General features: G+C 41.5%; 2 protein-coding genes across 2 annotated transcripts; both read right to left on the reverse strand.

Annotated features, from left to right (window-relative positions):
- Positions 956-4,575, reverse strand: LOC8084080 (cysteine-rich receptor-like protein kinase 10). The gene is made up of 9 exons (XM_021452109.1): positions 4,028-4,575; positions 3,521-3,924; positions 3,222-3,347; positions 2,999-3,120; positions 2,706-2,916; positions 2,052-2,289; positions 1,804-1,951; positions 1,341-1,663; positions 956-1,094 (listed from the first exon to the last, which is right to left on the reverse strand). Exons 1-9 carry the CDS (start codon positions 4,564-4,566, stop codon positions 1,076-1,078), a joined length of 2,130 nt encoding a protein of 709 aa, XP_021307784.1. The 5' UTR covers positions 4,567-4,575; the 3' UTR covers positions 956-1,075.
- LOC110432163 (putative receptor-like protein kinase At4g00960) lies at positions 10,785-14,807 on the reverse strand. Its single transcript, XM_021452107.1, has 8 exons — positions 14,088-14,807; positions 13,564-13,967; positions 12,964-13,089; positions 12,765-12,886; positions 12,480-12,690; positions 11,628-11,865; positions 11,389-11,536; positions 10,785-11,243 (listed from the first exon to the last, which is right to left on the reverse strand). The coding sequence occupies exons 1-8, from the start codon at positions 14,645-14,647 to the stop codon at positions 10,902-10,904; spliced, it is 2,151 nt and encodes a 716-aa protein (XP_021307782.1). The 5' UTR covers positions 14,648-14,807; the 3' UTR covers positions 10,785-10,901.

Raw genomic sequence — 15,092 nt, forward strand, 5'->3', positions numbered from 1 at the left:
CACCATATCCTGTGGTGGGCCCAGGCAGGAACGGCGGCGGCGGCGGCGCGTCTAGGCCTAATAGGCCTAGATCCAAACTAGGCTCGGTCGACAAGCTTTTCTTTTATTATTATTTTTTTAGTTCTATTTTTTGCAGGCAGACATTTGGCCACCTGTGTTAGTCTGCACTAACTAAAACCTTTTGACGGAGGTAGACGTTTTGCTCGCCTCCGAAAATCCAAAACACCCGCCTTAGATAAGAATACTATATTAGTGGTACTATATTTGTACATTATAGTTCATCAATTGTAAGTACACTAGTGCTAAAATTTATTGCTTACTTTTATGTTAAATTTGAATTTTGAGATTTAATCTGGTTTTTAATCTTTTTCACCTCAACTTTTTAACTACTCTGACCATTTTGCCACTTTGTTCATCGGGATTTCTACTTTCCGCCAGAAATCTACAAGAGTTGTTCATTTGAGGGTGCGCCTATTGGTGTTGTGCTGTTTGGACTACCATGTTGTTTTCGAGGACCATGAAGTTTAAGTCCCTGTTATTTGGATTCAACCATGGTGTCACATTTGGTAGTACTTTAATTTGTATTTGAATCTTGTTGTTTTGTGGACTAATCGAGTGTGCTGCTAACACCTTCCCTTCGTCGGTGTGCCGAGGTGGCCGGGGGCTCCGGCAAGGGCGTGGCCCGGTGGTGGCGTGGGGAGCGCTCTTTCTTTTGCCCGTTTCGGCATTGGAAGCTAGACACCTTTCTTGAAAATGATAATGGTAGGCGCACGGTGGGGGTGGGGGGGGGGGGCTTGTTAGAGCCCAACGCTGGCCACTGACGCATGAGCGGTGGTGGGCGCCGCCTCCGTGGCCTGGCGCGCCACGTGCCTGGCTCACGTGTTTGTGCTACGCACCGCTAAGCAGGGGGCAAGGCATAGACCTGAGCATTTTGTGGGTCGGATCGAATTCAGACTGAGCTGAAAAAAGCACATTTATTTCGGTCAAAAAAGTCCCGTCCATGACTATTTTGCTGGACAAGTTAGATCTAATTTTTCGGTCGGACGGGCCAGCCATACATTTTAAAATGTAGATTCTATCTAGGATACAGTTCACTGAGGCCTTGTTTAGTTCCGAAAAGTGAAAACTTTTCGGAACTGTAGCACTTTCGTTTGTTTGTGACAAATATTATCCAATCATAGACTAACTAGGATCAAAAGATTCGTCTCGTGATTTCCAGCTAAACTGTGTAATTAGTTTTTGTTTTCGTCTATATTTAATGTTTCATGCATGTGCCACAAGATTCGATGTGACGGGGAATCTTGAAAACTTTTTGGTTTTCAGAGTGAACTAAACAAGGCCTGAGTGTAACCTCATTCACAGATAAACCCTGTTCCAATATGAAACCAGACCGGTCGTATGTATAGCTGCTTCGAGCATCTGACCCTAAAGCTAAAGGTGATTCTCTACCAAAGAAGAATGCAGGCTGCGACGGCAGCTGGAGCCCCATACTATCCCTGGTTAACATGAATACCACGACTGATATGTCAGGCCTGTCCTCAGGTTTCGACTGGACGCACAGCAGACCGATGTGGATGCATCGTAGCGCCTGGCTTTGAGCAACCTCATCCAGCGATGGGTGAAGCATTTGCAACATCGTCCCTTTGGACCAGTGATCCCAGACCTGTTAGATGACGGGAGTGCCATTTTTATAGTTTGCCAATACTAATTAGGAGTGCTTTCCACATTCAGACACGATGATATGAATGTTTTAGTATATATTCAGCCAAAAAAAAAGTTAAGCAAACTCGGCACTTCACTTACATCACTAAGGAGATTGACAGTGCTGTGGTCATCAGAACTGCAGTTGCTTCTCCTGGTCACAATTTCAAGGACCAACACACCGAAGCTGAAGACATCAATCTTGGGTGACACACTACCTTGCATTGCATACTCTGGCGCCATATAGCCGCTGCAGAGGATGGGAAGTAATTCAGTTAGCATGGACTGGACACTCACATGGATTCAAGCGTGATGCCTGAGGCTGTATCAAGTCCATGAGCTTAGCTTACAATGTTCCGACAACTCTGGCTGTCTGAGTGTGAGTGTGGCCTTCTCCAATAAGCCTTGCCAACCCAAAATCTGCAATTTTGGGCTCCATGTTGTCATCCAGAAGAATGTTATTTGCCTTCAGGTCCCGGTGGATGATCCTCATGCTCGAGTCCTCATGGAGGTACAATATCCCCTTGGCAATTCCAATGATGATGTTGTACTGTTGTTCCCAATTAAGTGCATTTCCGTTGCTATCATCTGTTGTGACCACATTACTGATAGAATATCTATAAATCGATATAAACTAATATCCTACTGTTACTATTACAATGACCACTCACTTATCAGAAAAGGTTCAGAAAAAGAAAAGTATAAACCGTTACTACAGTAATACTCTGTAACTTAATTTGGGGGAAATCAGATATCGATTCGCACTTCGCAGTAGTATGATATTGCAGTATATACTTAGATTTGAATTTTATTTTTTGATATATACTTTATATCAATATGCAAATTATTCTCATCATATTCATCTATTACTAGTTTCTCAATAAGATTCATGCATAGAACACAAAAATTTCCTAGGATTCATGAAAAGCAACAGTGCAGTTTACATTTTCTAAACCAGAGAATTCTGGTTATGCGACTAAAGAGGTGAATGAAGAAGAAAATACCAAATAGAAAGTTGTCGAGGCTCCCATTCTTGATGTATTCATAAACCAGCAGTGTGTCACTCTGATGCAAGCAAAACCCATGTAACCTAACAAGGTTCTTGTGCTGAAGCTCTGCCAGTACCAGCACTTCATTGTGTAGTTGTTGCAACCCTTCCCTGGTTCTTCCTAAGAGCGTCTTGACTGCTATCTCCTGCCCATCAGAGAGGATCCCCTGAAACAAATAAATTATCTTTCAGAGAAGTGTGATATTATTACATTCTCTTTCCCTCATGTGTCCTCGCTCGTTTACTTACCTTGTATACTGTACCAAAACCACCTTCTCCTAGCTTATTATTCTCTGAGAAGTGTTCAGTGGCCTCTAGCAATGTTGGCAAATCAAAGATCGTGCATTGTGCTCTCCCTATCTTCTTCAGTGCTGTTAGGGCGTCATATGACAAGAATTTATTAAGGAAATAGTACATTCAAGCTCATGGAAACACTGTAAACAGTGAATTAAAATACCACATTGTTACTCACGGTGATCGTTCTCTGTCGAGTTAATTCTCCTCTGGAATCGAAGGAAACAAATAACTGAAATAATCAACATGAACGCAATGGAACAGGCTACGCCTGCAGAGATTCCAGCTGCACTTCTTTTCTTCCCTGCATGTGCCAACTGCCAAACATAAGTTTAAGTAGTATATAACTTCGAACTCACAACATTTATGACGAAGTCAGGAGCCATGATTTGATGAATTCGCGTACGTGAGAATTAACGTGATGACTCAAAGAAATGTTCAGGATAACAAGAATTGAGGATCCTATTTGCTCCGGACCTGAAGAGGGGGACGTGAAGGTGGCCGACGGTGGTGGTACCGGCGGCGCGGCAAGCTGCAACATCGCCCGGCCGTCGTAGACCGGCGACACGCTGTATATCAGGGAGCACCACACCACGAAAGCGTTAATCGAGGGCGGCCGCCCGCTCAAATACTGCGTCGTCACTATCGTCACGAGGTCCTGGAGGCACTCCCGGCACTGCGCCAGCGTGAGATCCGGCACGCACTGCGCAAGTCCGTAGAGCTTGGGGTCGAAGTCCATCTCGCCCGTGGCGAAGTACTTCCTCGTCGCGTTGCTCGTCGCCACCGCGCGGTCGACTAGAGCCCTGAAGATCCCCGTGACGGCGGCGCTGAACCAGGCATCCGAGGCGTTGACGCTCTCCAAGGACGTACCAATCGAAGGACTTGTCACAAGTCGCAAAATTCGTAAGCCGTTTATCCCAAACCAAACTAGAAGCAATTGATGTGTGGGGAAAAAATTGAAAATTTGAGGTGAATAGATCATACAAGAATTCCGACACAAGCCACTGGCCCTCTTTGAGGAAATCGAGGAACTGCCAGTTGGCGAAGCGGAGGACGCAGGCGCCACGGTACACGGTGGCGCCCATGTACAGCGGGCAGAGCTGCTGCGCGTCCTGGAACGCCGCCGCGACACAGGCGGCGCAGGTGGACGCGTTGGTGTCGCCGCGGCAAAGCGCCAGACCGTTGGCCTGGGCGGGCGCCGTGCCAAAGCCAAGGGTTGCGAAGCCCGCCGGCGAGACGGAGGCGTTGACGGGGAGCGCTGCCGCGAGAAGGTTCAGGTTCGCCTGGAACGTGCTGTTGGCCGCGTACTTGTTGCCGTCGCAATCAGAAGGCGGGATCTCCACGGCCAGGGGCGCCGGCAGCAGGAAAGCGAAGACAAGGATGATGATGGTATAGCGGCCGGCGAGCATCGGCAGCGGCAGAGGAGGAGCGCCTTGTTTACACATCGCCACGGACCCACGGCGTAGTGGGCACTGGCTTGGCTTCCTCCTGGCCGCAGTTGGAAGTCTCCACTCCATTGGCATTACTCAGGGTCAGGGGTCAGGGGCAAGGCAAGTGTGCAGTCATGGTTGACTGACGAGTCATAAACGAGTTCATCCCACAAATAAATATATATTTTTGACTAGTACAATTTATGTTTAACTATTCGTTTTATTTAAATTTTTTATACAAATAATAAAATAAATTAATTATTACAAATATATATCTAACAATAAAATGAGTTAAAAAAAATAAATAATATTTACTAATTTTTTTTGAATGAGACGAGCGGTCAAACATAAATTATAGAAATAAAAAGAATACGTTATTTATTATGGAACGAGAGAGTACAAAGTTTGGTCGCGGGCTCGTTGTTTCGCGAATAAAAAAAACGGTTTATAGCGTGATTGTTCCCGACGACGAGTGGTTCACATGCACACGTGCTCTAGCTGCATATAGGCTCTAGAGCCAGGCTACATATAGGCTGTAGAGTCATCTTTGTTCTTATAGATCTTAATTATACTAATATAACACCATACTAATAAAGAGAGATAATAAAAGTTTCATAAAAGTAAAGAAAATTTTATAGAAATAAAACCTTTTTACATTGTTTCTAAAATATAGAAACATTAAAACTATAACATCAAATCTCCACTTAGACTGGCCTTAATGTCTGTTCACACGTGCACACTCATACATGCTTGTTGGGGGAATGGGGGGCAAAGACGACTTAGACCGTGTTTAGTTGGTGAAGGAAAAAATTTCGCGACACTATAGCACTTTCATTTGTTTGTGGTAATTATTGTCCAACCATGAACTAACTAGGTTCAAAAGATTCATCTCGTAAATTTCGACCAAACTATGCAATTAGTTTTTATTTTCATCTATATTTAATACTCAATGCGTATGTCTAAAGATTCGATGTGACGGAAAATCATGAAAATTTTTGGATTTTAGGTGGAAGTAAACAAGGCCTTAGACCCAATGCTTCTCTAAGGTCAGTCTTAATGTAGATTTTTTAGAGTTTCATGCACACACACATCAATAGAAATAAAGTTTTTGATATATTGAGGAGGAGAGAGAAGGAAAATGTTTCATGGAGATTGAATAAGTGAGCATTGTTTCCAAATCATGGTTTCTAGCTGAACGTGCTATACCTTCGCCCTCTCGGGTTAAACTGCTCAGCGCCTGAGGCCTTGTTCAGTTGGCAATTTTTTTTGTTTCGACTACTGTAGCATTTTCGTTTGTATTTGATAAATATTGTCTAATCATAAACTAATTAGATTTAAAAGATTCATCTCGTAAATTACAGCCAACTGTGTAATTAATTTTTGTTTTCGTCTATATTTAATGCTTAATGCATATGCTGTAAGATTTGATGTGACGAGAAATCTTGAATTTTTTAAACTATTTTTCGAGAACTAAACAAGGCCTGATTACTTTTTTTTTTTAAAACTTCTGCGCGTGTCGGGATGCACTTTCCCAACAAGGCTATTGCTGCTTCTCACACTGTAGTACTGTACTTTTTTTCGCTTAACATTATCAGCCAAATTTATTAGCTATTCAATAGTATTTTTCTTTTATAATAAATCAGTCAACAATACTTTCTACTATGATTTGGTGTGAATTAATGAATCTTTATCATATGGCGCGCGCTTTAGTTCAAACCCACGACTTGACACATGGTGGATCCTCATGGGCTCATCGTGGACAAAAGCACGCTCGATTACTCCTGGTGGACCAAGTCACCAAACCACGACTTGATTTCATATGTCCACAAATGTTTATTCAACTCATTGAGGATAAAATGGAAGTCGTTCCGATCCGTTAAATTAGTGAGTTGAACGAGATGTTCTTGTTGCATGACGGAGGCGCGTCATGTTGCCGTCATTTGCCAAACTTGCCCAGTATATTTTTCACTTAAAAACTTTTTGTCTCATCACATCTAATGTTTGAACACATGTATATAGTATTAAACATAAATTAAAGTATAAATTATATGTATTTTATGATATAAATATTTTAAATCTAATTAGTTTATAATTAAATACTAATTACTATAGTTATATATGTGCTACGATATCTCGAAACTTTTTCTCTTCGCAAATTAAACAAGCCTGATTATCGTTCAAGATTTTCTGTCCAAGTCCAACTAGGGGCTTTCTTCCACGGTTGACAAGGGGCCACGGCCCACGGGCTATGACCTATTCCTTGTCTTGTACGGACCCAATTACCGGCATCTGATGGAGTACTTCTTGCCAAATAATCCTACGACTTTGACTTGACTCCACAGCCTAAATTGTTTCTTTCTACTTCTTTCCCAATAATAATGTTTTTCATTTTGAACACACGAAGAGACAGAAAATCTGCAGATGCATGCCAAATGAAATAAAGATAATAGGTCCAATAATGTTTCGGTACCTCATGCATGTTGTATATACTTAATTCCAAATATATATGGTACAGTTAGGCAAGAGTCTCCTTCAGATGCCTTCAAGGAACACTCGTTCAGTCCACTAGAGCTGACCACAATTAAGGCCTTATTTGGAATTGAAGGTTTCCAAAGGAAAATTAAAGGAATAGATTTTTTTAGGAAAGTTTTCTTAACTTGCTGTTTGAAATAAAGGAAATCTGTATTTCTTTTACAGAGAAAAAGGCTATCCTAGCTTCACAAAATACAGGAAAAAATACATCTAAGGAAACTCAAAGGAAAATTTCCTACAATGTTTTGTTCATCAAGTTCTAAGCCTGGAACTTCGCTTCTTGGTCACATGTTACATTCATATGTTTTCCAGACTCTTAAACACCCCAAAAGTTTCTATGACTGTGTTTTGAAATCCTATAGTTTTATTTTACCTTTTTCTCTATTCTGTTCCCATGTTTTTTCTATTTCTTTATTTTGCATTCCTGCCTTCCAAACATATAGTAAATTTCTCAAATTCGTAAATTAGTCTAAATAAATGTGTGTAATTAGTTTTATAATTAATCTATATTTAATACTGTAAATTCGTGTCTAAATAAATAATGTAATATATAGAGACTAAATTTTAGGAGTTGGAACCAAACACCCCTAACAAAGTTGACGCCTGTGTAGAGTCAATGGGACAATGTTGATAACTGATGGACAAAGATAGGCATTTACACTTGAAAGTTTCTTCCACGGCTGGCCTGGATTGATTTTTGACTGGTTTTCATGTGAACCGCACTGTTGTTATAGTAGATACTAGCGGTAATTATTTTTAATAAGATCTACAAATTTTTTTAGATTTGAGTTTTTTTGTTTGAGGTTGTTAAGATGTTTGAAAAAATAATACAAAGTTTTAGCATAGTTTTTCTTGTATAATATCAAATGAAGAGATATTTTTTTATGAATGTTATATCTCTTGATGAAATCTACGACTTTATAGTTTTGAATTTCTACGTTTAAGGTTGCCAAAATACTAAAAAAAATAATATAAAGTTTCAGCAACATATTAATCGTGTACTAGAAATTGTCGCGACAAAACAAGATTGTCATGTTAATGAAAGTGGCGTGATAAGAATTTCTACGTAGAAGGTTTTGCCATGCTAACCCATGTAGCATGGCAGCATGATTTTGCATGCTAGGTGCGCTGGAGCAACAAAAGGGTTAAAAATAAAAACAAAAAAAATAAGTGGGGCTATTTTTAAAAGAGATATTAAAAGAAGATTAAAATTGGAAAAAAATCTAGAAGGAATGAGTGTTTCTAGTAAAAAAAGATCCAAATCCTGAGAACATCTCTAAAAGTTCCCAAAACACAATATCTCAGTCCATGATGTTTGGCAGGATTGAAAAAAAAAACATCTCCAACAACTCTAACCCCACCTCATAATCTTTTAGCACTTGGAAAAATTAATCCTATTGCATAGATAATATGCGCATGTATCCATCGCGCCAATCTAAGGCAAAAGAATACGAAAAAGAATAGGAAATAGGACACGATTCCTGATTGTAAATATAAGTATAAAAAAGTTCAGAATTCTCGGTGGAAAAATACCTTTTATCTTTTAGAAACGAGATTTTGAAAACAGTTGGAGGAAACCAACAAGTATACTCTCAACTTTTTTTAGTCACTTGGAAAACTCATTGTTTTAAGTTTTTTTTTAAAAAAAAAACTGTTGGAAGGGACTTTCCATGTGGAGTATTTGGCGTTAAGGTGGAGCGCACGCAACATGGCAAGGAAGGTGCGATGAAGGAGCAATTTTGGAACTATTATCTTTATTGTCACTTGGTCTGCATGTGAAGATTTCTTCCTTTTTATCCACACGAGTTGGGTCTTGTTTAGATATGAAAACTTTTTAGATTTTACTACTGTAGCACTTTCGTTTGTTTATGGTAAATATTTTCCAATCATAGATTAAATAGGATCAGAACATTTGTCTCGCGATTTACAAGCAAACTGTGTAATTAGTTTTTATTTTTGTCTATATTTAGTGCTTCATACATGTGCCGCAAGATTCGATGTGACGGAAAATCTTGAAATTTTTTTAGATTTTGGTGGAAACCTTGTAATAGATGTGGAATCGGTTTTACATAGCGCCATATCAGATCCCTGTTGGGAAATGCATTCTGCAACTCCCAGCAGCAAGATGCACGAAGAGCGTTCTCACGCGCTGTAGCGAGAGGCCTAGCGACTGCGAACAATAAGCTTGACAGTAGGTGAGAATAGTAATTGTTCTCTCTCCCCCTTTAAGAGTGGTTACATCTTACATCCTCTTATATAGGGTTCGAAAACCGACCTGAGACTATTATAAAAATGCTCCGTGACGATGGGGAAATATTCTGGCATATCCCTATGTTACAGTATCCTGCCACTTGACAAAGAGCTTTACATATCCATTTCCGTGTCACACTTGGGCGTGCCGCAATTGGTGAGGTGGTGGTGTTGGCCGTTCTCCATGCATTCATGCAGGGTGCAGAAATCCCACAGTATGCCGCTACTGGCAAGGACAGGATCTCGTTGTTCGTGATCAGGTCCGTCCGAGCACTTAAAAAGCTAGCACACTCGGATCAGATGCAGATCACCCATCGCTCAAGGATCAACTTGCAGCAAAGCTATGAAAAACTGGCTGGCCGGAATTACAAACCAGACTAGCAGAGTACTAGCAGTAATGGCTACCCTCGATCAGCCATCAGAAACCGAGTAGCAGTTTCTATTAACGCGCCTCCTGAAAAGGAAACCATCAGAAAGACACACTCAGGATTATTCTAAGGTTGGTAGGCTACCTAGAACATCACATTAAACATCGGGATGCTTGCAAAACAACAAATAAGGGCTTGAAAAGCTAAGGTTTTAAAAAAGATAATAAAAAAGTAAATATATTGTGTTTTCTAATGATTATAGATGGCCCTCAATTAGCCATGACCCTTTATATTTGTAGAATGGGTAGACTTGTCGCGTTAGGAGTCAAAACTCTTGCAAAATCATTGTCAATATACAACTCCAACTCGTTTTAGGCTACCAAAACCAGCCTGACCAAAACCATAATTCTCTCATGTAAAGTTCAAACTGGATGTTCTATATATGCATTTCGATTGTCTCGACAAGAAGAATGTAATGACGAAGTCCAACTTGCAACTTTACAAATTATTGGACAAGCCGGTTTTCCCAAAACAATCCAATTTTGGCTACTAACATATCCTCATTTTTTTAGTAAAACTTGTATGTAAAAAAACAATATTCTAGAATAGAACAGATTAAGGGTGATGGTTAACAATAATTCATCAGTTTGGGAACACGCAAGAGGCCTCCATGAACGTCGCGTGCCCAACATGCTCGCCCCTTGAACCGACCGCGGTGCACGCTCCCATGAACGATTGATCACCGAGGCTATCAACGCCTATTGTCCTGATTTTGTAAGTTATTTTCTTTCTAAAGTTAGTCTAATTTGGATTTGGATTTGGACTGCTATGCTTTTGTGGATTTTGATTCAGACTCGATTGGGTCCCAGGCACTTTCTTGTAAACTATTTTGAAATGGTGGAATGCAAAATGCCAAAATTTTTAGAGCCATATTTAATTCCATCCAAAATGCAGATTTTATTGCCCGCATGAGAACCTCTTGAAGCTTTTTTTGGGTTTTTTTGCCACTTGATGCCAAAATCCAAAATGAGAATAACTACCTTTTTGCTAAAAATTTTGCATGGAGTGTAGTTCCATTTTACAAAATGATGGACCAAAACCTAATTTTTTTTTGGGAAAAAAAGGAACTAAACACCCCCTTATTATCATATCTTAGTGAAATTTTTATGAAAACCCATTTCTGCATGCCAATTTGGGAACTCATAGAGAGTTCAACATGTTAACCAAAGTGGTTAAGTTTCAGCTGTATTCCATGAGCTCAGTATCCAGACTTTGATCCTATCTAGGATACAGTTCACTGAGTGTAATCCCGTTCACAGAGACGCCCTGTTCCAGCATGAAACCAGACCGGGCATATACATAGCTGCTTTGACCATCTGACCGTGAAGCTGAAGGTGATTCGCTACCAAAGAAGAATGCAGGCTGCGCCGGCGGCTTGAGCTCTATGCTATCCCTGGTTAGCATGAACACTACGGCTGATATGTCAGGCCTATCGTCAGGTTCCGGCTGGACACACAGCAGGCCAATGTGGATGCATCGCAGCGCTTGGCTTCGAGCAAACTCATTCAGCGATCCATGAAGCATTTGCGACATCGTCCCTTTCTTCCAGTGATCCCAGACCTGTTAGGTGACCAGCATCAGTTTATAATTTGTCGGTAGAAACTAGATAAGGTTTCCAGATTCAGACATGATGGTATTAATATTTTAGTGCTTAGATGCAGTAAAAAAGAAACCAAAAACAAAGCTAACCCGGCACTTCACTTACATCACTAAGGAGATTCACAGTGCTGTGGTCATCAGAGTTGCAGTTGCTTCTCCTGGTCACGATCTCAAGGACCAACACGCCGAAGCTAAAGATGTCGATCTTGGGCGACACACGACCATGCAATACATACTCTGGCGCCATATAGCCGCTGCAGAGGATGGGAGGCGCTTCAGTTAGCTAGGCCTGAACACTCATGCATTCATCAAGCGCAGTGAGCCAAGTTTGCGAGCTTAGCTTACAATGTCCCAACAACTCTGGCTGTCTGAGTATGGGTGTGGCCTTCTCCTATAAGCCTTGCCAACCCAAAATCTGCAATTTTCGGTTCCATGTTGTCATCAAGAAGAATGTTATTTGCCTTCAGGTCCCGATGGATGATCCTCATGGTTGAGTCCTCATGGAGATACAATATCCCCTTGGCAATTCCAAAGATGATGTTGTACTGTTGCTCCCAGTCAAGTGCATTTCCCTTGCTATCATCTGTTGTGCCCAAATTACTAGCTTATATCAGGTGTTACTGATAGGTAAATAATAGCAAAACGATATAGAAACACCTTACTATCAGACAAAGTTCAGAAAAGAATCTAAACTGTCACTTTTTTCAGTAATACTATGTAAATTACTTTATCAGATATCAATCAAGTGATTCCATTTCCCTTTTTTCATAATTGTGCTCCCTCTGGTCACAAAAACACGACCAAACCTTAAAAAGTACAAACGCCAATAACTATTACATTATTCAGTTTGAAACATGTAAGCTATGTATGTATATCGAGATATCATGTATATTTGTGTTCAAAATGCTTGTGAAATCTCTTTAACTGAAGGATCTTAATAATATATTCTAGAGTAAATTAGTGGCCAAAGATATGCATCGAAGATATTCAAAGTCAAATGTGTCGAGTACTTTTTTTTACCGTAGGGGGAGCATTTATGTTTTTCATCACACTCATCTATCAGTAGTTTCACTTAGAGTCTAAAAATTCCCAAGGATTCATGTAAAGCATAGGAGCAGTTTAACATTTTATTTACCATGATCCCTGACAATGGAATTCTGGATATGCATATGAAGAGGTGAATGGAGAGGGAAGTACCAAATAGAATGCTGTCAAGGCTCCCATTCTTGATGTATTCATAAACTAGCAGTGTATCATTATGATGCGAGCAGAAACCCTGTAACCCAACAAGATTCTTGTGCTGAAGCTCTGCCAGTAGCTGCACCTCATTCTGTAGCTGATCTAACCCAGACCCGGCTCTTCCTAAAAGTTTCTTGACTGCTATCTCTTGCCCGTCTGACAGTATCCCCTGAAACAGATCGACTTTCAGAGAAAGCATGATGCACTAGAATTTTTTCCCTAAGTTCTCACTCGATTACCTACCTTGTACACAATACCAAAACCACCTTCTCCAAGCTTATTTTTCTCTGAGAAATGTTCAGTCGCCTCTTCCAGCGTCAGCAAATCAAAGATCGTGCATTGAGCTCTCCCTATCTTCTTCAGTGCTGGTGTCATATGACAAGAAGTTATGTAAGGAAACCGAAAATACAGGCTCATATGAAAAACCAATATTGCTACTCACAGTGATCATTTTTCTTCACTTTAATCCTTAGCCTGAAGCGAATAAAGAAAAAGACCGAAAGAATTAACATCAACACAACAACACAGGTTATGCCTGCAGAGATTCCTGCTGCATTCATTTTCCTCCCTGCATACACCAAACCTGAATATAAAGTACGAAAGGATGCAATTCTATGGTAGTACCGAGTCAAACTATATTGAGTTTGACCAAATTGAAAGTATCAATATCTATGATACCAAATAAATGTCATTAGATTCATCATGAAATATAATTTCATAGTATACATTGTTTGCATTACAAATATTGATACTTTTTTCTATTATCTTGGTCGAATTTTAGAAAAGTTAATCAATGGTAGAGCTAAAATTGTGTTCTTTTCATGATGGAGGGAGTACTTGATATTGAACCTTAACAATAGTGAAGAAGTCAAAGACTCAAAGTAGTACTCCCTTCTGCTGAAATTTTGACGAAAGTTTAGTCTGATGTGGACTATATCATTTGATGAATTTTGAACATATTTGAGAGTTAACATGGTGACTGAAAGAAATTTAGTTTGGAGGAAAACAAGAATCGAGTGCCCAACTCCTACGTGGTTCAGACCTGAAGAATGGGGCGTGGGCGTGGCCGTTGGTGGAGGTGCCGGCGGCGCCGGAAGCTGCAGCATCGCCCGGCCGGCGTAGAACGGCGACACACTATACCTCAGGGAGCACCACACATGGAAAGCGTTGTTCCCGAGGGGCCGTCCGCTCAGGAACTGCGTCGTCACCCTCGACTCGAGGTCTCCGAGGCAGCTCTGGCACTGCGCCAGCGTCAGATCCGGCGCGCACTGCGCGAGCCCGTAGAGCTTAGGGTCGAAATCCATCTCCCCCGTGGCGAAGTACTTCCTCGTCGCGTTGCTCGCCGCCGCCGCGCGGTCGACCAGGGCCGTGAAGATCCCCGTAACGGCGGCGTCGAACCAGGCATCTGCGGCGTTGACGCTCCCAGGGCCCGGGTCAATCGAGGGACTTGTAAAAGTTCACAAATTTACAAATTTGTAAGGGCACGCGCGCCTCTTAGCTGGAAGAAAATCTTATCGGGTTACTGATGTACGAAATTGGAATCTTAGAGTTCATACCCATACTTACACCAATTCTGAGACGAGCCACTGGTCCTCTCTGAGGAAGTCGAGGAACCGGATGCCGGCGAAGCGAAGGGTGCAATCGTCCTTGTAGACGGTGGCGCCCTTCGTGAGGGGGCAGCGCTGCTGCGCGTCCCGGAACGCAGCCGCGACGCAGGAGGAGCAGGAGGAAGCGTTCGTGTCGCCGCGGCAGAGCACCATCCCGTTGACCTGGTCCGGCGCCGCACCGACGGCGCCTGTGGCGTACCCTGCCGGCGAGGCGGAGGCGTTGGCGGGGAGCGCCGCGCCGAGGAGGTTCAGGTTCGCCTGGAACGTGCTGTTGTCCGCATAGGTGGAATCGTCGCAGTAAAACTCCTGGGTCGCCGCGGCCGGCGGTACCGACGGCAGAAGCAGCGCGAGGGCGACAAAGACGCAGCTGCCGGCGAGCATCGCCAGCGGCAAAAGGACGGGCGGCTTGCTTCTCCTTCGCCAAGGAAATGCAACAACCAAAGTATACCAACCGCCCTGCCCTGGCCCCGGCGAGCGGCGACGGTGGCTGACTGGCTGTGGGAAGCGCCATTTTTGCATTATATTTTACTCGGCGGCGTCAGCACAAGTGGTACAGCATCTCCCGCAGTTTTTTTTTTCGGTCCCTCGAATTCTGGCCTTCTACAGTCCCGCCCCTCAAATAAAGGAAATACCTCTCCTTCTCTAATCTATTATTTTTTATTAAGAATTAGATTTCTTTATTCTGTTGAAGAGAAGAACTTTAAAATTCTAAAATATGTTTTGTATCTCTTATGATAACTAGTTTGTTATAGTTTTGCGCGTCGATAAGATTTATATTATAAAAAATATTAGTATCTCTAAATAAATTTATTATAAAATAAATTTAATAATTAATATAATAATATTGATTATATACAGCACCATAAATATTAATACTCTCTTCATGTTAACAAAAGATGTTGTTTTTTACAAGGTGTTTAGATCAACATTGAGAATATAAATCATAAATAACTTTTAAGTTATT

Source organism: Sorghum bicolor, chromosome 2 (genome assembly GCF_000003195.3).
Source record: "Sorghum bicolor cultivar BTx623 chromosome 2, Sorghum_bicolor_NCBIv3, whole genome shotgun sequence".
In the NCBI taxonomy this organism is placed as follows: Eukaryota; Viridiplantae; Streptophyta; class Magnoliopsida; order Poales; family Poaceae; genus Sorghum; species Sorghum bicolor.

Excerpts from the sequence above, each read along its gene's own strand:
- LOC8084080 (XM_021452109.1), bottom strand. The coding sequence starts at position 4,566 with ATGCCAATGGAGTGGAGACTTCCAACTGCGGCCAGGAGGAAGCCAAGC. Across the intron at positions 3,925-4,027 it reads TGGCTTGTGTCGGAATTCTT|TCCTTCGATTGGTACGTCCT; the intron begins GTATGATCTATT and ends ACTTGTGACAAG. Across the intron at positions 1,664-1,803 it reads CTGTCAATCTCCTTAGTGAT|GTCTGGGATCACTGGTCCAA; the intron begins GTAAGTGAAGTG and ends GTCATCTAACAG.
- LOC110432163 (XM_021452107.1), bottom strand. The coding sequence starts at position 14,647 with ATGCAAAAATGGCGCTTCCCACAGCCAGTCAGCCACCGTCGCCGCTCG. Across the intron at positions 11,866-12,479 it reads CCTTGACAGCATTCTATTTG|ATGATAGCAAGGGAAATGCA; the intron begins GTACTTCCCTCT and ends TGGGCACAACAG. Across the intron at positions 11,244-11,388 it reads CTGTGAATCTCCTTAGTGAT|GTCTGGGATCACTGGAAGAA; the intron begins GTAAGTGAAGTG and ends GTCACCTAACAG.